The sequence below is a fragment of the Perca fluviatilis genome, chromosome 5 (genome assembly GCF_010015445.1).
Source record: "Perca fluviatilis chromosome 5, GENO_Pfluv_1.0, whole genome shotgun sequence".
NCBI lineage: Eukaryota > Metazoa > Chordata > Actinopteri > Perciformes > Percidae > Perca > Perca fluviatilis.
In genome coordinates this window covers 30,707,872-30,724,369 of record NC_053116.1, presented here as the reverse complement: position 1 = coordinate 30,724,369, position 16,498 = coordinate 30,707,872, and the positions used below count along the sequence as shown (strand labels likewise).

The 16,498-nt window shown below is 38.6% G+C and overlaps 1 protein-coding gene across 1 annotated transcript in view; it reads right to left on the bottom strand.

Moving 5' to 3' along the window:
• The window catches only part of LOC120559606 (phosphatidylinositol 3,4,5-trisphosphate-dependent Rac exchanger 1 protein-like), a 78,380-nt gene extending 62,416 nt beyond the window's left edge, over nt 1-15,964 (bottom strand). The window contains 1 exon segment of the mRNA XM_039801454.1: nt 15,569-15,964. Coding sequence (XP_039657388.1) covers nt 15,569-15,712 — 144 coding nt within the window. The 5' untranslated portion in view covers nt 15,713-15,964.
• Nucleotides 15,965-16,498: the final 534 nt, after the last annotated feature.

The window sequence follows — 16,498 nt, the reverse complement described above, 5'->3', positions numbered from 1 at the left end:
GGGAGGGTTGGGGGATCCCGCCATGCTGAGTCACTGTCCATTTTATTGCAACAACTTATGTGCGAGAAAAAGTGAAGACAAGTTAAAAAAAAATTTTTTAGTAAAAACTACAAAAGACGAAGTGCATACGCCTCTGTCAGTGTGGATGTGTGTGTGTGGCACGCAAACAGGTAGTTAAAACAGAGCAGTCACACTGAACAAATACCTTTTTAGACAACCAAACAACTTTGTTTCTTTTCAAGCAGATAGGCATTGGTTCAACTCAGCGGGGAAGGAAAATAAACAGTCTGCAGAATGAAGCAGTGCCTCTCGACACAAAAGCAGCAGATGTTTCGGAACAGGAAGTGTGGCCTTTGTGCAAAGGAAGTATATGACATGTTTGACTGGCCGCCAACTCTGTTGTGTTCTAATTAAAGTCTGACAGTTTTGTGATAGCATGCAACCAAACTGCAACAAACAAATAAATCACATAATGAGACCATGTTGTCTATGTTTTAAGGCACCAATGATGACAACATGACTAGTGGAAGATCATGTTGCTTATTGCTTTGGATTAAAAGGAACAGACAGAAATGAAAAACCACTGTCTTCATTATTTACACATGCAATTGCCACCCATCATAATACTTGGCAGGCTGAAAAAAAGAAAGAAAAAAAAAAAAACATTCGCCATCACCTGTCACCCCAGACAGTGTGATCACTGTTTAACACCAATAACTGGTCTTGTGTCATATGAGGCTTCAGGCATCATCTCATATGACAAACAGCCAAAAGGTCAGATTTGAGGTTTATCAGAGCAAAGAGGGGCCAGACAGTAAGGTGTGAAGATACAGATGGACCATATGCTGGTGTGGGTTCAGTTTTTCGCTCGACTGGACACCGAGTAAGAGGCATGCTGCCTTCACGTCTGCCTTGTCTGCTTCTGAACAGAGCTTTCTACCTGCACCCAAGCCAACTACACAAAGATGACCCAACAACACCACCGTAACGTTCATGGAGCCGAGAGTGAAACACATCAGCACGTCATAATGTACTATGTAACCTAATCCAAACAATTAAAAATTATTTCTTAACACACACACAAAAAAAAAAACTTTACACACTCATAATTACAATAGAAAATTAACTAGAGAGAAGTTAGAAACAGTCATAATTGTCAAACTAGGTCAGGTTGCAACATGGGAGTGAGTCAGGCGTACAATCATGCAGATTGGTTTAAAGCTGTTGGAGCTGCTGTCACACTGTTGGCAGGGGATGTTGCCTCTAGGGTCCCTCAGAGTCAGGTGGGGAGGATCCTTTTAATTTGTATATTTGTTTACATTTAGCAAAGGCTATCCATATTAAAACAGGAATTACTGGATAGATGAATGTCTGTGAGAAACCTGGCACCTTGACTGACATTTTGGAAGCTAGGGTGGTATTGTACTTGAGTGCATTATACTGAAAGGGGTTTCTAATATTTTGTACAAAAAATTTGTAGAGTGCTGAAACATATCTGTTTCAGTATTAGTCTCCTGAAATACACAACAAACTTAATAAATAATGAGGGTTCAGTTAAAAAAAAAAAAAGAAAAAAAAAAGAAAAGGGTGTGAACCTTCACTGGTCTCAAGATTTGATTCAATTATGATAATCCTGTCAACGATTCGATATCACGATGCATCACCTCTTCATGATATTATAATTTACTACACATGGTTTTCATCAACAAATTCAAGCAGTCAGATATGTATGAACTCCCCTTTTTATTGTATCTGCTCTTAAAAAAAAAAAAAGACTGATTGTAGCAGAGTCTGAACACAGCATATAGACAAAAGGCAAAAACAAAACAATCGGCGACCAAAAAAAATCAACAAGCAACATTAGTGGGCTATAATCGATTATGGTCTGTCACTGCATCGATGCAGAATCGCCCACGTCCACATCGTGATGCTCTATGCAATGATTAATGTCAACACACCCATGGTGAAACACACGTTTTAGTCTACAACTTGATAAACACAGATAGATAGATATTTGTATGCTAGTTTTAAAACATTGGACTTTATATTGCTTTTTGACCTACAAGGCAAAGAGGTCGATATTATAATTGGTCTCAGATGGCACACACTGTATATGCCAATGTGCCACTGCCATTCACTTGAAATCAGTTCACTCATGTTCATTAACCTCCATTTGGTAAACATACTCTTGTGTAACCTGGAGGAAGAAAATAACGGAGATGAGACATTGACCTAATGGATTAGGTTTCCTGTTACTTCCAAATTTGCATGCAATGCAATATATGGGATAACAATAGCAAGGTATTGTAATGGGTACGCGTCGATGGAACTAGTCATTTAATAGAGCAGCTCATTACTGAATTAGTCTGTTTATCAGATTGCACCATCCTAAGCACATCATTGCTTTAATTTTCAAATATAAAACTTGATTATCTTCTTTGGAGGAGGCCTCTCTCATTCTAGCAGCTACTCCATAATGACACTAAAGATGGCGACGATGGGGACAAAACTGGGGCATTATTTTGATTGCCCGTGGCTACATCAGCATTCAGCAACAATGCTGGGCCATCTCGCTCAATTCAGATATCTCACAAGCGACCCTGTATATCAAGCACAAGCTCTTACACTTGTCAGGGTTTTCCAGCAGGCCTTGAGAGCCCCTTTTGAATTCGCTGCGGTTCCCACACCTACTGAAACAAGCCTTAAACAGAATCCCAGATCCACAGATTCAGGACTTTTCTATGAGAGTTCTCAGGTCACCAGCCTCAAACTCTCTACCCCTCCTTATCCAAGAGAAAACAACAACAAGCTAAAAACAATGCATCCATTAAGGGTCTCTCTTTTTGGGGAGAGGATTGGGGTGGCTAGCCACAAAAGGGGACAGGGCAGTTTTGGAGAGGGAATGGGGGCCATTTTGGGGTCGACATGGCATGAAATTGAATAAATAAATGAAGAAATCCCCTCTTTGTGGCCTGAGTGCAGCGGAGCCAGAGAATGGCCCGCGGCGTTGCCACAATGAGGGACCCCAGCAAACTTTAGCAGACTACTTTCTCTCTGAAGCTGTAATTCACATCCCTCCCCAACCCTCCAAAAACTCCCTCAGCTCCCCTTCACCCGCCAACCAGTCTCTCGCTGTCTTCCAAGAGAAACTCTTTTTGGCAGAGCCAATCTCCAAAACACAAAGTCTTCTTTGAGTCTTGTCCATTTTTTTTTCTCTTTTCCCACTCTCACTCACTTCCGCTTTGAAGGACTTTAAACTTTAGGGCTCTTTGAGAAGCCCACATGGGCGGAAACTAAACACTACAGGGGGATGTGTCAGTGTCTCGACCGCAGACGACAGCAATGACCAGATACTTCCTGTTTAAGACTGCCCACTCATCAAGCCCTAATTAGCTCTGTTGCATTAATGCATGTATGATGATGAATATGTGAAATACAAACTTCCAATAACACTTGCAGTGAAAAATCTCTCAGCCTGGATCTGGCTTAGAAAGCCTTTTCAGTCCATCAAAATTCTGCTTTCAAAAAGGTGTCACTGCTGTAGTTTGTTTTTATTGGACAAGTTGGCATGACACATGTAAAACTGAGGGACAATTTTAACCATCTAAGTTAGCTTAATGCTCCCGCTTTCACAGTGGCTGCACATAATTGTGTTATAAATATCCTATGATATCTCAGCTTCTGTCACACAATGAAAGACTCACTCGCAATTCTGTCACTCATTACACATCTATAAGAACAAAAGACAGAAGCATGCAACACTTGTTCTCACATACTCCCCTTGTGAGAATGTAGATGTAAATAGCTGTTAAATGGTCTAACCTTATCTATATTTGACATGTTTATTTATTTAAGTCTCCACTGCTGAAATTACATTGTCTTCACAGGGAACGTTCTTCTTAAATCTCGGCTAAATAATACCCTGATTTCATCTCTGCCAGTGCTTGATGCTCAGCGCAGGTTTGTCCGTGGATCCTTTTTCTAAGTGGCGTTCCCGTTGAGGGGTGACATGTGGTGATCAGGAGATAACATCATGGACCAGATTGCAGAGACCATCTGGACGTTTTGGACGCAAGTTTTTTGGTGCTGACAGACGTAGGGAATCACAGACTGGATCAGAGTGTGGTGAGTATGGTGTTGAGTGAGCCATCAGAGATAAGTGAAGCTTCCGACAGACCAAAGTCCAGCTACAGACAAAGATGTAGCGCAGCTGATCATTTAAGCTACATTCAGTTAGAAATGTTCTATAGTTTCCATAACACCTGTGTGTTTCAGAACAAAAATCATGCGTTTGCTTTCATATACTGTATGTGACATAACCAAGCAAAACTAAGAATGCCACACCTTGTATTCAGCTGTGCAGTCATAAACAGTGTCAAGGGCACAGACAGAGAGAAAATAGTGAAAAGAACCAAATTAGTGTCCCATACTACACAATAATGGTCATTTGGCAAAGCGGGGGGGGAAGATCATAGAAAACACCCACTAGATCTGACTAAGACCGTATTTAACAACCCGATGGAGAATTTGTTTTTAAAAGTGCCCATATAATGAAAAATAAAATGTCTCTGGTGCTTCCATGTGCATACAAACTTGGAAAAAAATAAAACATCTATGCTGTTTTGAGTGAGATATGGGTTTCTAAATGTATCTTGCCTTCAGTCTCTGGGTGAGCTGGTCAAAATTGTCAGGGCCGTCTAGGTCATTGGCCGAAGCATTTGGTGTGTGCTAACCACTTTAGCTAATACCACATCAGCTAGCTGTTTCTCCAACTTCGGTCAGTACATGGCAGGATTAGCCGGGAGACTTCTTCTAAACGAGGGCGCACTTCCAACTTTACGTGGAATACCTGCAGACGAGGGACATGTAAGTAGTTATATACAATTTCTTTTGTAAATTAGGGTGAACTCGTGTGTTGTAGCAGTGTTTTGCCATTGAGAACGAGGTGGCTAACCGCTAGCAATGCTAGCTTTTAGCTACTGCGCAGTACCTAGCTACTGCGCATGCGCGACTCCCAACAAAGATGGGATAGAAGTGTGATGCCTCACTCTGTAGCTAAAACAGAGAGCTCAACACAAAGGGTGAAAAGAGGAGCTGCAATAATGTGCAGTACAACAAAAATATGGTGTGTTTTGAAAATTAAACCACCTAAACCTATTCTGGTACAACCTCAAAATACAATTATGAACCTGAAAATGAGCATAATATGGGCACTTTAATGGACGGACAGACAGCAGCTAGTTAGAGCCTTCTCTGTCTGAAAAAAAAAAAGTTATTATTCTAGCTCTGAAAACACTGATGCAACTGACCTACATTACATCTCGATATCTTATTTTGGCAGCCACTAAGGCCGACTTGTGTTAGTTTCCACTTCTGGAAGTGATGCTTAGGATCATTATCACAATGCTTCATCTTAAGCAAAAGTACAGCAGAGAGATATGTGATCATATGACGAAAAGAGACAACAGCCCTGGTAAAAATCACAATTAAAACAAGGGCTCCATTCACTCACAGGTAGGGCTGTTCCCTCTTAGTCGATTAGTCAATTAATCGGTCGTTTTGGTCTTAGTCAACTTAGATTTCTTTAGTCGATTAGTCATGTTTTATGCTTTTTTCATGCTGAATGACTTATTTCCAAGAAACGTACGAGCACATCTCTGGTAAACACAAGAATTAAAGTGGTGCTTTTGCATGACTCTTTGCGGAGAAACTCAGATTTACAGATCTGTCGATTAAATCAACTAATCAATTAGTCGATACAATTGAACTTCAATCGAGCACAGCCCTACTCACAGGTGTTGTTTTCTGTTACATATATATCCTGTAAAGGGCTATGTAAACCAGCTGGAGGCAACAACAACAAATTCTGGCTGTGGTAATTCATTATGTCAAACGTAGTACCTTTCCTAAAGGTTTCCTGTCAGCATGTGAGAACAAAATCATCACAGGAACAGCTTAAGCATGTATGACTCAAGCCTTTAATCATGCCATGTTAGTTGGCAAAAAATGTCATCACATTGAGCAAATGCCAAAATAAAAGCCCTTCAGCAACCAGCCCCAAGAATTTGTCAGCAGCTGTTGGGAACACTTATAACAACAGTCATCAGCCTGCTGAACTTGTGGGGTTAAATAACATCAATAGACAAAGATCTCCACTAACTGGTAAAGGGAAACGGTTTATCTGAGAGCTAATGTTTAACAAAGTGGCAAGAAAATTACAGCATACGCCTTTTTTTGTTTTCAACTGTGTAAATGTTCTTTGTTTGTAGTCATGGTAATTAGCTAGAAAAGTTAATCCAGCAGTGTTCCGTCTACCATGTATCTTCCCACCACTTTTACATCGTTCCACCTCTCACTCAGGCTGTCACACACAGTACGCTCTATTGGCATGCTTACGCTGAACAAGGCATCATTAGACACACTTTTCATTCAGTTTTGGCACAACATATAAACCAACAGTCTGTCAGAGAAAGTGATAATGCTACTTTAAGACCCGAGTCTGCAGACCAAAGTAATGGATGAAAGAGACAAGAATGAACTGGAAAGGAAGCGCCATTCATAGCGACATCTCCCACCAGTGCACATATCTTACATTAGTAAGTCCACTTGATCCACTCTGGATAACTGGACACCAGTTTTATTTAGAGGAAAACATTTCAAATGAGATAGATTTGATCAGTCCACTTCAAAATAGATTTATGAAACTGCTTCCTTACCATGGAACGAAAGACCAAAGAAGGCCTACTTTCAGGATTGTGTTGGGTAGTGTGTGATGTGTGTGTGTGAGACACTCCTTTGTCCCATTGTGTCCTGTGAGCAGCTTCCTGGCTGGACAGCACACAGGCCTTTACTCTGACCCACCCTGATCGGGCAACACATCAGCAGTCCAGGCTATATCAAACCTCTTTTCCATATTCTCTACATCCAAGAAGCTTTGTGTAAAGTTGTTCTACGGTTGTTTTGTTTTTCAGCATTTTTCCACGAGGTAAATGACCTCCGACCCTAAAAGAAGGCACACATCTGGTTGTATTTGAGAAAGCAAACAAACATTGTAAGCCTGCTGCCACAGTTTGTAAACCAAATAAGAAGCTCCCCGGGGGAAAGTCTATGGCCAAGTCAGGTATCCATCCATCCTTTTCATTCACCCTTCAAGATATTCTGATATTCTGCCCCCAGTATCCCCCCTGAGAAACTACATGTCCCAACTTTGTCCAGGTTGGATTCTCCAAGGGACATTAGAGATCTCATGTTGCCGCGCTATTACAATTCAGGCCAGGTCATCCACTGTATCATATATCAGCCTGTTGACGAGCACTTCACAGAGCTTCTCACATACACAGTGGTAGTGTCTCTTATTTGGTGTTTGCTCCAGTCATAAAAAGATCCCGGTTAACCAAATAGTGCATCTGAAAAGTATCTCTGCTCTGCATTCTTGGCATTGCGTGGTCTGATTCTTGACACAGTGAACACTAATGACTTCTGGTTCGTGACTTTCCACACACACCTTAGATTCAGAAGGACAACTAAGTCAACATTCACAAAAGCCATCCTTCCACACTGATCACGTACTTCTCTCGTATGCTAATTCACAGTTGTAACAATCTGAAAGCATATCTGGTGGATGGAAGGAGGAGGTGTTTTTTTTTTTTTGACATCATTGCCTCCGGGTGTTACAGTGGTTTAGACTTGTTAACTTGAATTCTTAAAATTCCTGCTGCAGTCTTATGCCTCAAAGAAATGGCTTATCAACACACATGACTAAAAAAAAGCACTAAGATTAAGTTGGAAACTGGCATTTACCCCCATTTATGTAACACTCTGCATTGTGAAGAGTTAGTCTGGCACTATGTGGTAAAAGCTGCACTGCAAGGTACCAATTGTGCAAAGTGAGATGGGAGGGCGCACAGTGGCAAGTTAAAGCAGTGGTTTATGCATTGACCTCAGGTTAAGGTAACGCTACAGGTCTGAGAGTGCAAATGTCTCTGACAACGGACACCGGTTTGGAAACAGATGGCCCACAAAACAAGTCAGAGAAGTTGTTTTGAACTCCACCAAAAATCCAAAGCCTGTAGATAACATCTAGCATGATTAATCAAATGGAAGGGCACAATATTTTTATACCAAAATGTTTAGTTCTCTCTCTCCTTTGCTTCATTCCACGCCAGCACATCTGTTTCAACTTCATATCACCTTCAGCTTTTAAAAAGTCTGATTAATCTGGAAATTACAAGATATGACGAGACTCTGTATCTGTACCCCATCTCTCAAGTCTTACTAAGCAGCAGTAGAGAGTTTAAAGCCCAGTAATAATAAAAACCCAGCAGTCTGCCATAGTAACTGTTCTACCTGCTGTTTGGACTCCATGGGCTGTTTTTTTTCCCCTTCACTCTTGCTATATACATGTGATGTTTTTGTGTTTGTATGACTTCAGTGGGGCTGAGGTTGCAGTGAACTAAAACCACTAGCGTTGTGGCCAAGATGAGAGTTAGGATCTGAAGCTATTTATACCCCCCCCAGCCCAGAGAAACTTCATGCTGGTCTTTCCCACTAAGAGGGGAGGGCTGCAGAGATGGAGCGGAGAAAAAAGAAAGGAAAGAGGTAGACACAGGCTCAACTTTGGAGAGGAAGCTCAAGGCTGGCTTCCTGCGTGTCTGTCTTCCTGGGCACCAGTCGGATAATGTGTTTGTATGAATGTGCACGTGCCACGTTGCTTAGCAAGTCTTGTCAACAGTAACTACAGGTGTATTTAAAAGTCAACAACGGCAAAAGAAGAGAAAGCGGTGTGAAAAAACTGCGGCTATAAAGTGTACGTGCAGTCACATACTAAATATTACATTTATCCACACAAACACAGATCAGTATTAGACATGTGTAATCTCACTTGTGTGTGGCCCAAAGCAAGGGTCACAGAGGGCAGGGTTTCCAGATGTTTCCTATTATCCCGCAGCCTGACGAGACCTTCCTGGTCACCCTTCTCTCAGTCTCACACTTCTCAGAATTAAGAAGGAAGGTCAAAAGCTGACTAACTTATTGGCCACACGATTCCACTGTTGTCCTAACTGGACAGGATTTACTAAAACATGGGTTAGTGTAGTCAAAATAAAGCGACAGCAGTTTGCAAACCCTCCTTTTTTATGGTTTTAAAAGAAAATCCCTCACTTCTACCGGGTACGACGCCACTGACCGTACTCCTGTCATAGTCAGAGATTGTCTACATTTTGGTGGATCCTGACGGGGGGAAATCCAGTTGCGTGGATTAAATCAACAAAGCGCTTCCCTGAAGAAAATCCCCACTAATCTATGGCACTGAGAAATGATCAATTCAGACACAAACAAGGGGAATTTGCTTCAACAAAAGCCTTAAAATAGCATCACCATAAACGTGGAATTGAAAAAGGATGAGACCAATTCCACTCCACCTGAAAGAGGCAATAGATTTGGAGATTCACATTGAAAACTGAATCCTCTAATCCCTCGTTTCACACCTCCAACCCCCTTCTCACCCCTTCTCCTCCCACCATCCCCAGCACATTGGATAAGCTTGTTGGCGCTGGTAATTGCCAGTGAAGATGAGTGACATGCATGAGAGGCCAAAGCCGGATAACCATCTCTTTTATGTGTCATTTGCAATCATTGCGATTGAGAGATGTGATTCTGTATGGGGATTCTGTATCCAGGAGGTTGTGGAAGAGCACAAAGAGAGATGGAAAATAAATCAGTGATGGGGCAATAGAGAGACATGTGGGCGGCCAACAGCGAGCTGCCATTCAATCTGCCACTGTTCAATTTCTATCCTTGACATGGGGGGAAACCCCGAGGAAAACAAAACTCAACATGCCCACAGATAAGAAAGAAGATGAAGGGGTCTACATAAAAAAAATCTAAACAGTTATCTATGGTAATGTATTTTGGACTTAAAACATCCTGATATCTCCTGTGTGACAGCAGAAATTGTTACAGTGATCTATACATTAACCAGTCCTTCCAGAGTTTTTTTGTGATTGTTGCGGGCAAAAATCCTTATGCGGCATGTTTTCTTAAAACATGCGATGCAATATGTGGGATATTTATGCAATGTTATGCAATAAAATTGCGGGAACTTGCAAAAACTGCGGTTTGATGAAAAAGACAAAAAAAAAAGTGATTCCCCCAACACCCTGCTTTTCGATGATGTGCACATCACGTAATTACGTCACTTCATAACGTTCCCATGGCAACAGGGGAAAATGGCTGCTCTTGTGTGAAGTAAACGCAACATTTTTCAACTTTCTGCTAAGATATAAGTGACTTTTTTGCAACGAAAACGCGGGGATTATGAAATCATGCAAGCCCCGCATATTTTGCGTGGAAATCGGCAATTTATGCGGCAAAAGTGTTTTTCTGGAGGGACTGATTAACAGTTTGTCATGCTGTGGTGTCAGTTCCACAAGTTCACCATATAGGACAGTGGCATCAGGAGACTAGAAAGAATTGCATCCTCAATCCATGTTGTGTTTTCAGTCATAGGTACAGTTTCTTGACTGGGGAAAACACCTCTCACTGTCTAGCACCTACTTTATCCCTATCCATGTTCCCATGTTCACGTATAACTCTCCAATATAGCTATCAAACATTATCTCTTAGCAAAGGACATTCTGGAAAAAGCAGGAGCTATCAAACTGAAGTAGAGGAGGCAGGTTGATAAAAAGCTAGTCTCTATCTATGATGTTCCACTTCTGGGATTGCTCCGGTGCCACCGGAAATTCCGCCGGATGTCGCTCTTTTCGTCCGGATGTCCGTTACCTTCCACTTTTTTTTGTGTTGGAATTTTAAACTCTGGTCGATTTATGAGGACTAGGGTTAACTGCTCCTCAGATCTCTACAGGGTAAATCCAGACAGCTAGCTAGACAGTCGACTGTTCCTTCCCGAGGCTATTTTGCAGCGGCACCGTGGCTCTGTCCGGTGCTTAGCGCCGCCCATGACGATTGGGATTGGTTTAAAGAAATGCCAATAAACCGGAGCACGTTTTTCTCCCATCCCGGAATGCTGTGTGGACTAGCCAGACCCTCCTCCGCAGCACTGTGGAGGAAGGTCTGGCAATGCGAGACAAATAAAAAGCAGATAGTCAAATATGTGTGAAAACATCCCTTACGAAACTAAGTCTTGGAAACACAAATAACTGCTTAGAGGACAATCGGATTCTATTCTATAACCAATCGCATTCTTCATTCCCCATCACTTCTTTAGCCTCTTCACACTGAGGGACTATGCATCTCCAACCCACCTACCCCCGACCCTGAACCACTCTATATCTTTATTGAAACCAAATGTTCTGAGTCCCCACAGCCAGATTTCCCTTATCAACACCACAGTGAGCTGCATGGTGACAAAGCCTCGGCTCCCACTTAGGGAAGGGGAGCAGACTCAGCTGGACCCTAGACGGAGAGCATGGGAGGTATTTGAAGACGATTGGTGTCGGTGGATGAGGACTGATATGTATTATTTCTCTTGTCCCTTAGCAATCTAAGCCACAAAGTCCTCCATATGGAGATTCAGTGGATTTTGGAATGGTCTAAATGCACAACATATACGATCATATATAGGGTACATTAATACAGAGCAGCATTCTTTGGCATCAAGGCTTGTTTACACAGTGCCCATATGTGAAGATGACTAGTAATGAGGGCAATCTTAGGGATCTATTCCAGCCTACAGAAACACTTGTTAACAAGAAATCTTAAAATCTTTTTTTTTTTTTTTTTTTTTTTTTTTTTTTTTTTTAACATAAAAAAAAAAAAAATAAATTTTTTTTTTTAAAAAAAAAAAAAAAAAAAAAAAAAAAAAAAAAAAAAAAAAATAATTTATTTTTAAACTTTTAAAAAAAAAAAAAAAAATAAATATAAAAAATTAAATAACAAAATTAATTTAATTTTTTTAATTTTTAAACCTTTTTTATACTATTTTTATTATAAGATTTGTGTTTCTCTCTTTTTAAAAAAAAAAAAATTTTCCCTCCCCCTTTTTAAAAAAAAAAAAAAAAAAAAAAGTAAAGAGAGGAGGGAGAAAAAAAAAAAAAAATTTTTACAAAAATTCCAAATATAAAACAAAAAAATAAATAAAAAAAAATTTTTTTTTTTAAAAAAAAACAAAAAAAAAAAAAAAAAAAAAAAAATAATTTTAAAAAAAAAAAAAAAAACTACAAAAAAAACAACCAACATACAAAAAAATAAAAACCAAAAACTTTTAAAAAAAAAAAAAAAAAAAAACAAAACAAAAACCAAAAAAAAAAAAATAAAAAAGAAGAAAAAAGAAAAAAAAAAGAAAAAAAAAAAAAAAAAAAAAAAAAAAAAAAAAAAAAAAAAAAAAAAAAAAAAAAAAAAAAAAAAAACACAAAAAAAAAAAAAAAAATATAAAAATTTTATAAAAAAAAAAAAAAAAAAAAAAAAAAAAAAAAAAAAAAAAAAAAAAAAAAAAAAAAAAAAAAAAAAAAAAAACAAAAAAAAAAAAAAAAAACACCAAAAAAAAAAAATAAAAAAAAAAAAAAAAAATAAAAAAAAAAAAAAAAAAAAAAAAAAAAAAAAAAAAACAAAAAAAAAAAAAAAAAAAAAAAAAAAAAAAAAAAAAAAAAAAAAAAAAAAAAAAAAAAAAAAAAAAAAAAAAAAAAAAAAAAAGAAAAACAGAAAAAAAAAAAAAAAAAAAAAAAAACAAAAAAATAAAAAAAAAAAAAAAAAAAAAAACATAAAAAGGAAAAAAAATAAAAAAAAAAAAAAAACAACTAAAAAAAAAAAAAAAAAAAAAAAAAAAAAAAAAAAAAAAAAAAAAAAAAAAAAAAAAAAAAACAAAAAAAAAAAAAAAAAAAAAAAAAAAAAAAAAAAAAAAAAAAAAAAAAAAAAAAAAAAAAAAAAAAAAAAAAAAAAAAAAAAAAAAAAAAAAAAAAAAAAAAAAAAAAAAAAAAAAAAAAAAAAAAAACAAAAAAAAACAAAAAAAAAATAAAAAAAAAAAAAAAAAAAAAAAAAAAAAAAAAAAAAAAACAACCAACCAAAAAAAAAAAAAAAAAACAAAAAAAAAAAAAAATACATTTTATGATACATTAAAAAACAAACACAAACAGTCTACCCGTTTTTACAGTACAGAGCAATGGCACGTAACTGCCATTTCCTTTTTATACCAAAAAGGATGATTCATTGTTTTGAGTATTGAGTACCAGAAAGAAGCATTTACTATCAAACTGTGAATGTGAAAGAGTTGAATTAGTATACCATCCGTAGCTTCCCAAAAGGGCATTCTATGCAAAGACACAGGTGATAACAGAATATCTCTCAACCCCGACTCCCCTCTGGCTACACACCGTATGGCTTAAATCAAGACATGCCAATTGATGTGATGACGGGGAGGAGCATGGTGGAGGGCACTGGCACTGACAGCTTTCAGATGTTCACAGGAAAAAGCTCCCAGACTTCTCTAATAAATCATTGGGGCTTTGTCTTTATCATGTCAGAACTGGGTTTGGGGGGGGATGAGGTCAGAGCATGTCCCTCTGCTGCTTGGTCTGTCTTCTAACAGAAGATAAGCAATGGCTGCTTCCTGGGAACTGTGAAAGGAAACAGTACCACCGAAATTGGCCGCCAAATATTGTAGAATGTAAATTACATTAAGTAAACGAGTTCATGCTTGGTTGCATGCATCATCTTATATATGGGTATAATCTGGAGAAAGTTATACTTTACTGACTTGAGGTTAGATATGATCATTTGTAGAGGTGTGAATCTTCACTGATCTCCCGATTCGATTACGATTATCATGCCAACGATTCAATTCGATTCGATATCTCGATGCATCAAATACATTTTTCTATTAAAGCCAGGATATTTAATTCATAGCTTTTCAAGCTTCAAAAACAAAACATTCTGCAGTGCTCTAATACTAAATAAATTGGATACATAAAACTACAGCACTGAGCACATGGCACTTCCTAAATGTGCAAAACAGAATATGTAAACAGAAATGTTGTTAGGCCTACATTAAATTGTAAACACAAATAAATCGATTATGAGCCTGCCGATTATCGATGCATCGTCCACGATTCGATGCGTCGATTATTTGATTAATTTCAACACCTCTAATCATTTGGTATCTTCGTAACATTATGCTAGTGTGAAATGTCTGTACAGATGAACAGAACTATTTCAAGAACTTTGAGGAAGTTCCTTAACACATGACAGCACAAGAGAAAGAGGGAACCATGACCATGTTTGAAAAATGCTTGCTAGATGTTGAAATTGGAAAATGAACAGAATCATTTGCATCATTCATTCATTCAAGAAACAGCAAGTCAAACATTATAACAATCAACAGTTGCCTTCCCAACCTTCGAGTCAGTATGGCAAAGTAAGTAAGAATAGCCTGAATTCAGTCAGTTTTCCCTTGTTGTGGAGGCGATTTCCCTGCAGCAAGCAATAAAGCACTCTAAAAACGTCACATTAATCGTGTCACATTAAATGCAGCCTATTTGGAGTTAACCACACACTGACTTTGTCACAGCTGGAAGCAGAAACCACCTGCACTGTGCAAGCACCACAGATGACACGGCAAGGATGAGGGGAGGAGAAAGACAACAAAAATGACAAGGAGAAGTGACTAATTGAATAGTTTCCTGCAGGTGGGAGCCATCTATACTGGCACTGTGTTGGTGGCTGAAAGGAGTGTGTAAAATTACCAGTACGTCCATTTATCAAAGGCAGCTGATGTACAATGAGTGAATAAGTAGCTGTGCTTTAATGGTTTCTTATCTCTGCCTGAGAAAAGGGAGGTGTGGTGACTGCTCATGAATATCTTTTTATTTGCAAAGCAAGTGTGGATTGAGCTCTCCTTTGATTAGTTTGAGCCTGAGCTTTAACACACAATGGAGAGGTGTGAATGAGCATTCATGCCCATGCGGAAAACACCATGCCTAAATGGCAACAAATTTGCATAGGAATATTTTTCTCACATTACCTTCATATTTTCAATGATAAAATTAGGCTAATATGCAGCAAGTTAGACACAGCTACGTCTATGCTTATAACCTCTCCAGAAGGCTGCCTTCTCAGAATAAAGCTGTCAAATCAAAGTCTGTATGAAGAAAATCACATTATGCCGCAAACAAAGGCTGCCAACCAAAACTGCGAGGTGTGTCTAACTCTGCAGAATGTTTACTATACAACAATAAAATGGGATTCAAAATTAGATACATAACAGAGAAGCTACTCTGGGTGTACAGAACTTCACGCCAAACTCAATACACGTTGTTGGTGGTTTCTCTTCATACCCAGCCAGTAATCTACAGCGGGGGGAAATATTAAAGTTTATTATATCTTGCAACGTGTGTCATTTAATGTACTGTATATATGCCGAATTGAAGAGTGTAGCCTATAATTTCATAAAATGTCACCAGTTGTCTAATACAACGCACGAGACGTGTATGTTTGTCAAAAGGAAAGACAAACTTGAATTGTAAAATGTATCACTAGGGTTTGGCTTAATTTTCTTCCCGTGAAGGAGAGAGCGGAACGTGAACATAAGCAACATGAAAGGTAATGTCAAACTTACCGACTGAAGGAAAAGCAATGTCCGAACATAATCCCTCTCGGTGTTAAGTATTTCATTTAAAACACAAAGCCTGAGCCGCTGCTGTCGGTCCGAGTCCTTGGTGGCGTGGATACCGTTCTCATGATGCCCGTCGTCCTCTTCCATGATGGTAATTCAACCCTCAGAAAGGTTGCTCTCTACAGAAATACCTCTTCTTTTTTCTAAGTATCCACACTTTGCTGAGTTGTTGCAATTCAGTCCATCTTGCAGCAGCACGTTTTCCAAAACCCTCAGGAGCAGTGATGCGCAACGCAGCACACACACACACACGCCGGAGATAAAGTTCACCAGAAGTACCAAACAACAAGCGGAGAGCCTGGCTGTGTGGTCGCAACACCAGCTGAGAGCGAGCGATGCAACAGCAGATCAGTTCAGAGTCAGACTGGAGGAGGAGGGACCCAGCGCCAGAGACACACACAGGAGCCACAGCTCACTTCTGCGGTGAGCACACACACACAAACAAACAACACGTTCACAGATAGGCCTACAGGTATAGCTATCTGTACCCGAAGGTGGTTATTGTAGCTTACATTGTAGTAATGCACAATCTACAGAAAATTTAACATCACAATATATTGTAAAGTAAACTCATTAGGTGCCACAATGACACTGGGAATATTAAATGAGTGGCTCCAAAAGAAACAAATATATCATGCAAGAACTACAGAAATTACAGCTGCACTTAACTCAGCCTGCTTACTAGGGAATGCCTTAAACACACTTTAAACCCAATATATCAAAACATTAAATAAAAGATTAAAACAAATAGCTTAGCTACAGTAACGTTGCACACCAAAGTCCTAAACTGAGTCCCACTGTCACGATTTTGCATTTTTGCCCTTTTGAACAATGAATTTGATTTGTAAGATGGACACATTACTGTCAGGCAAA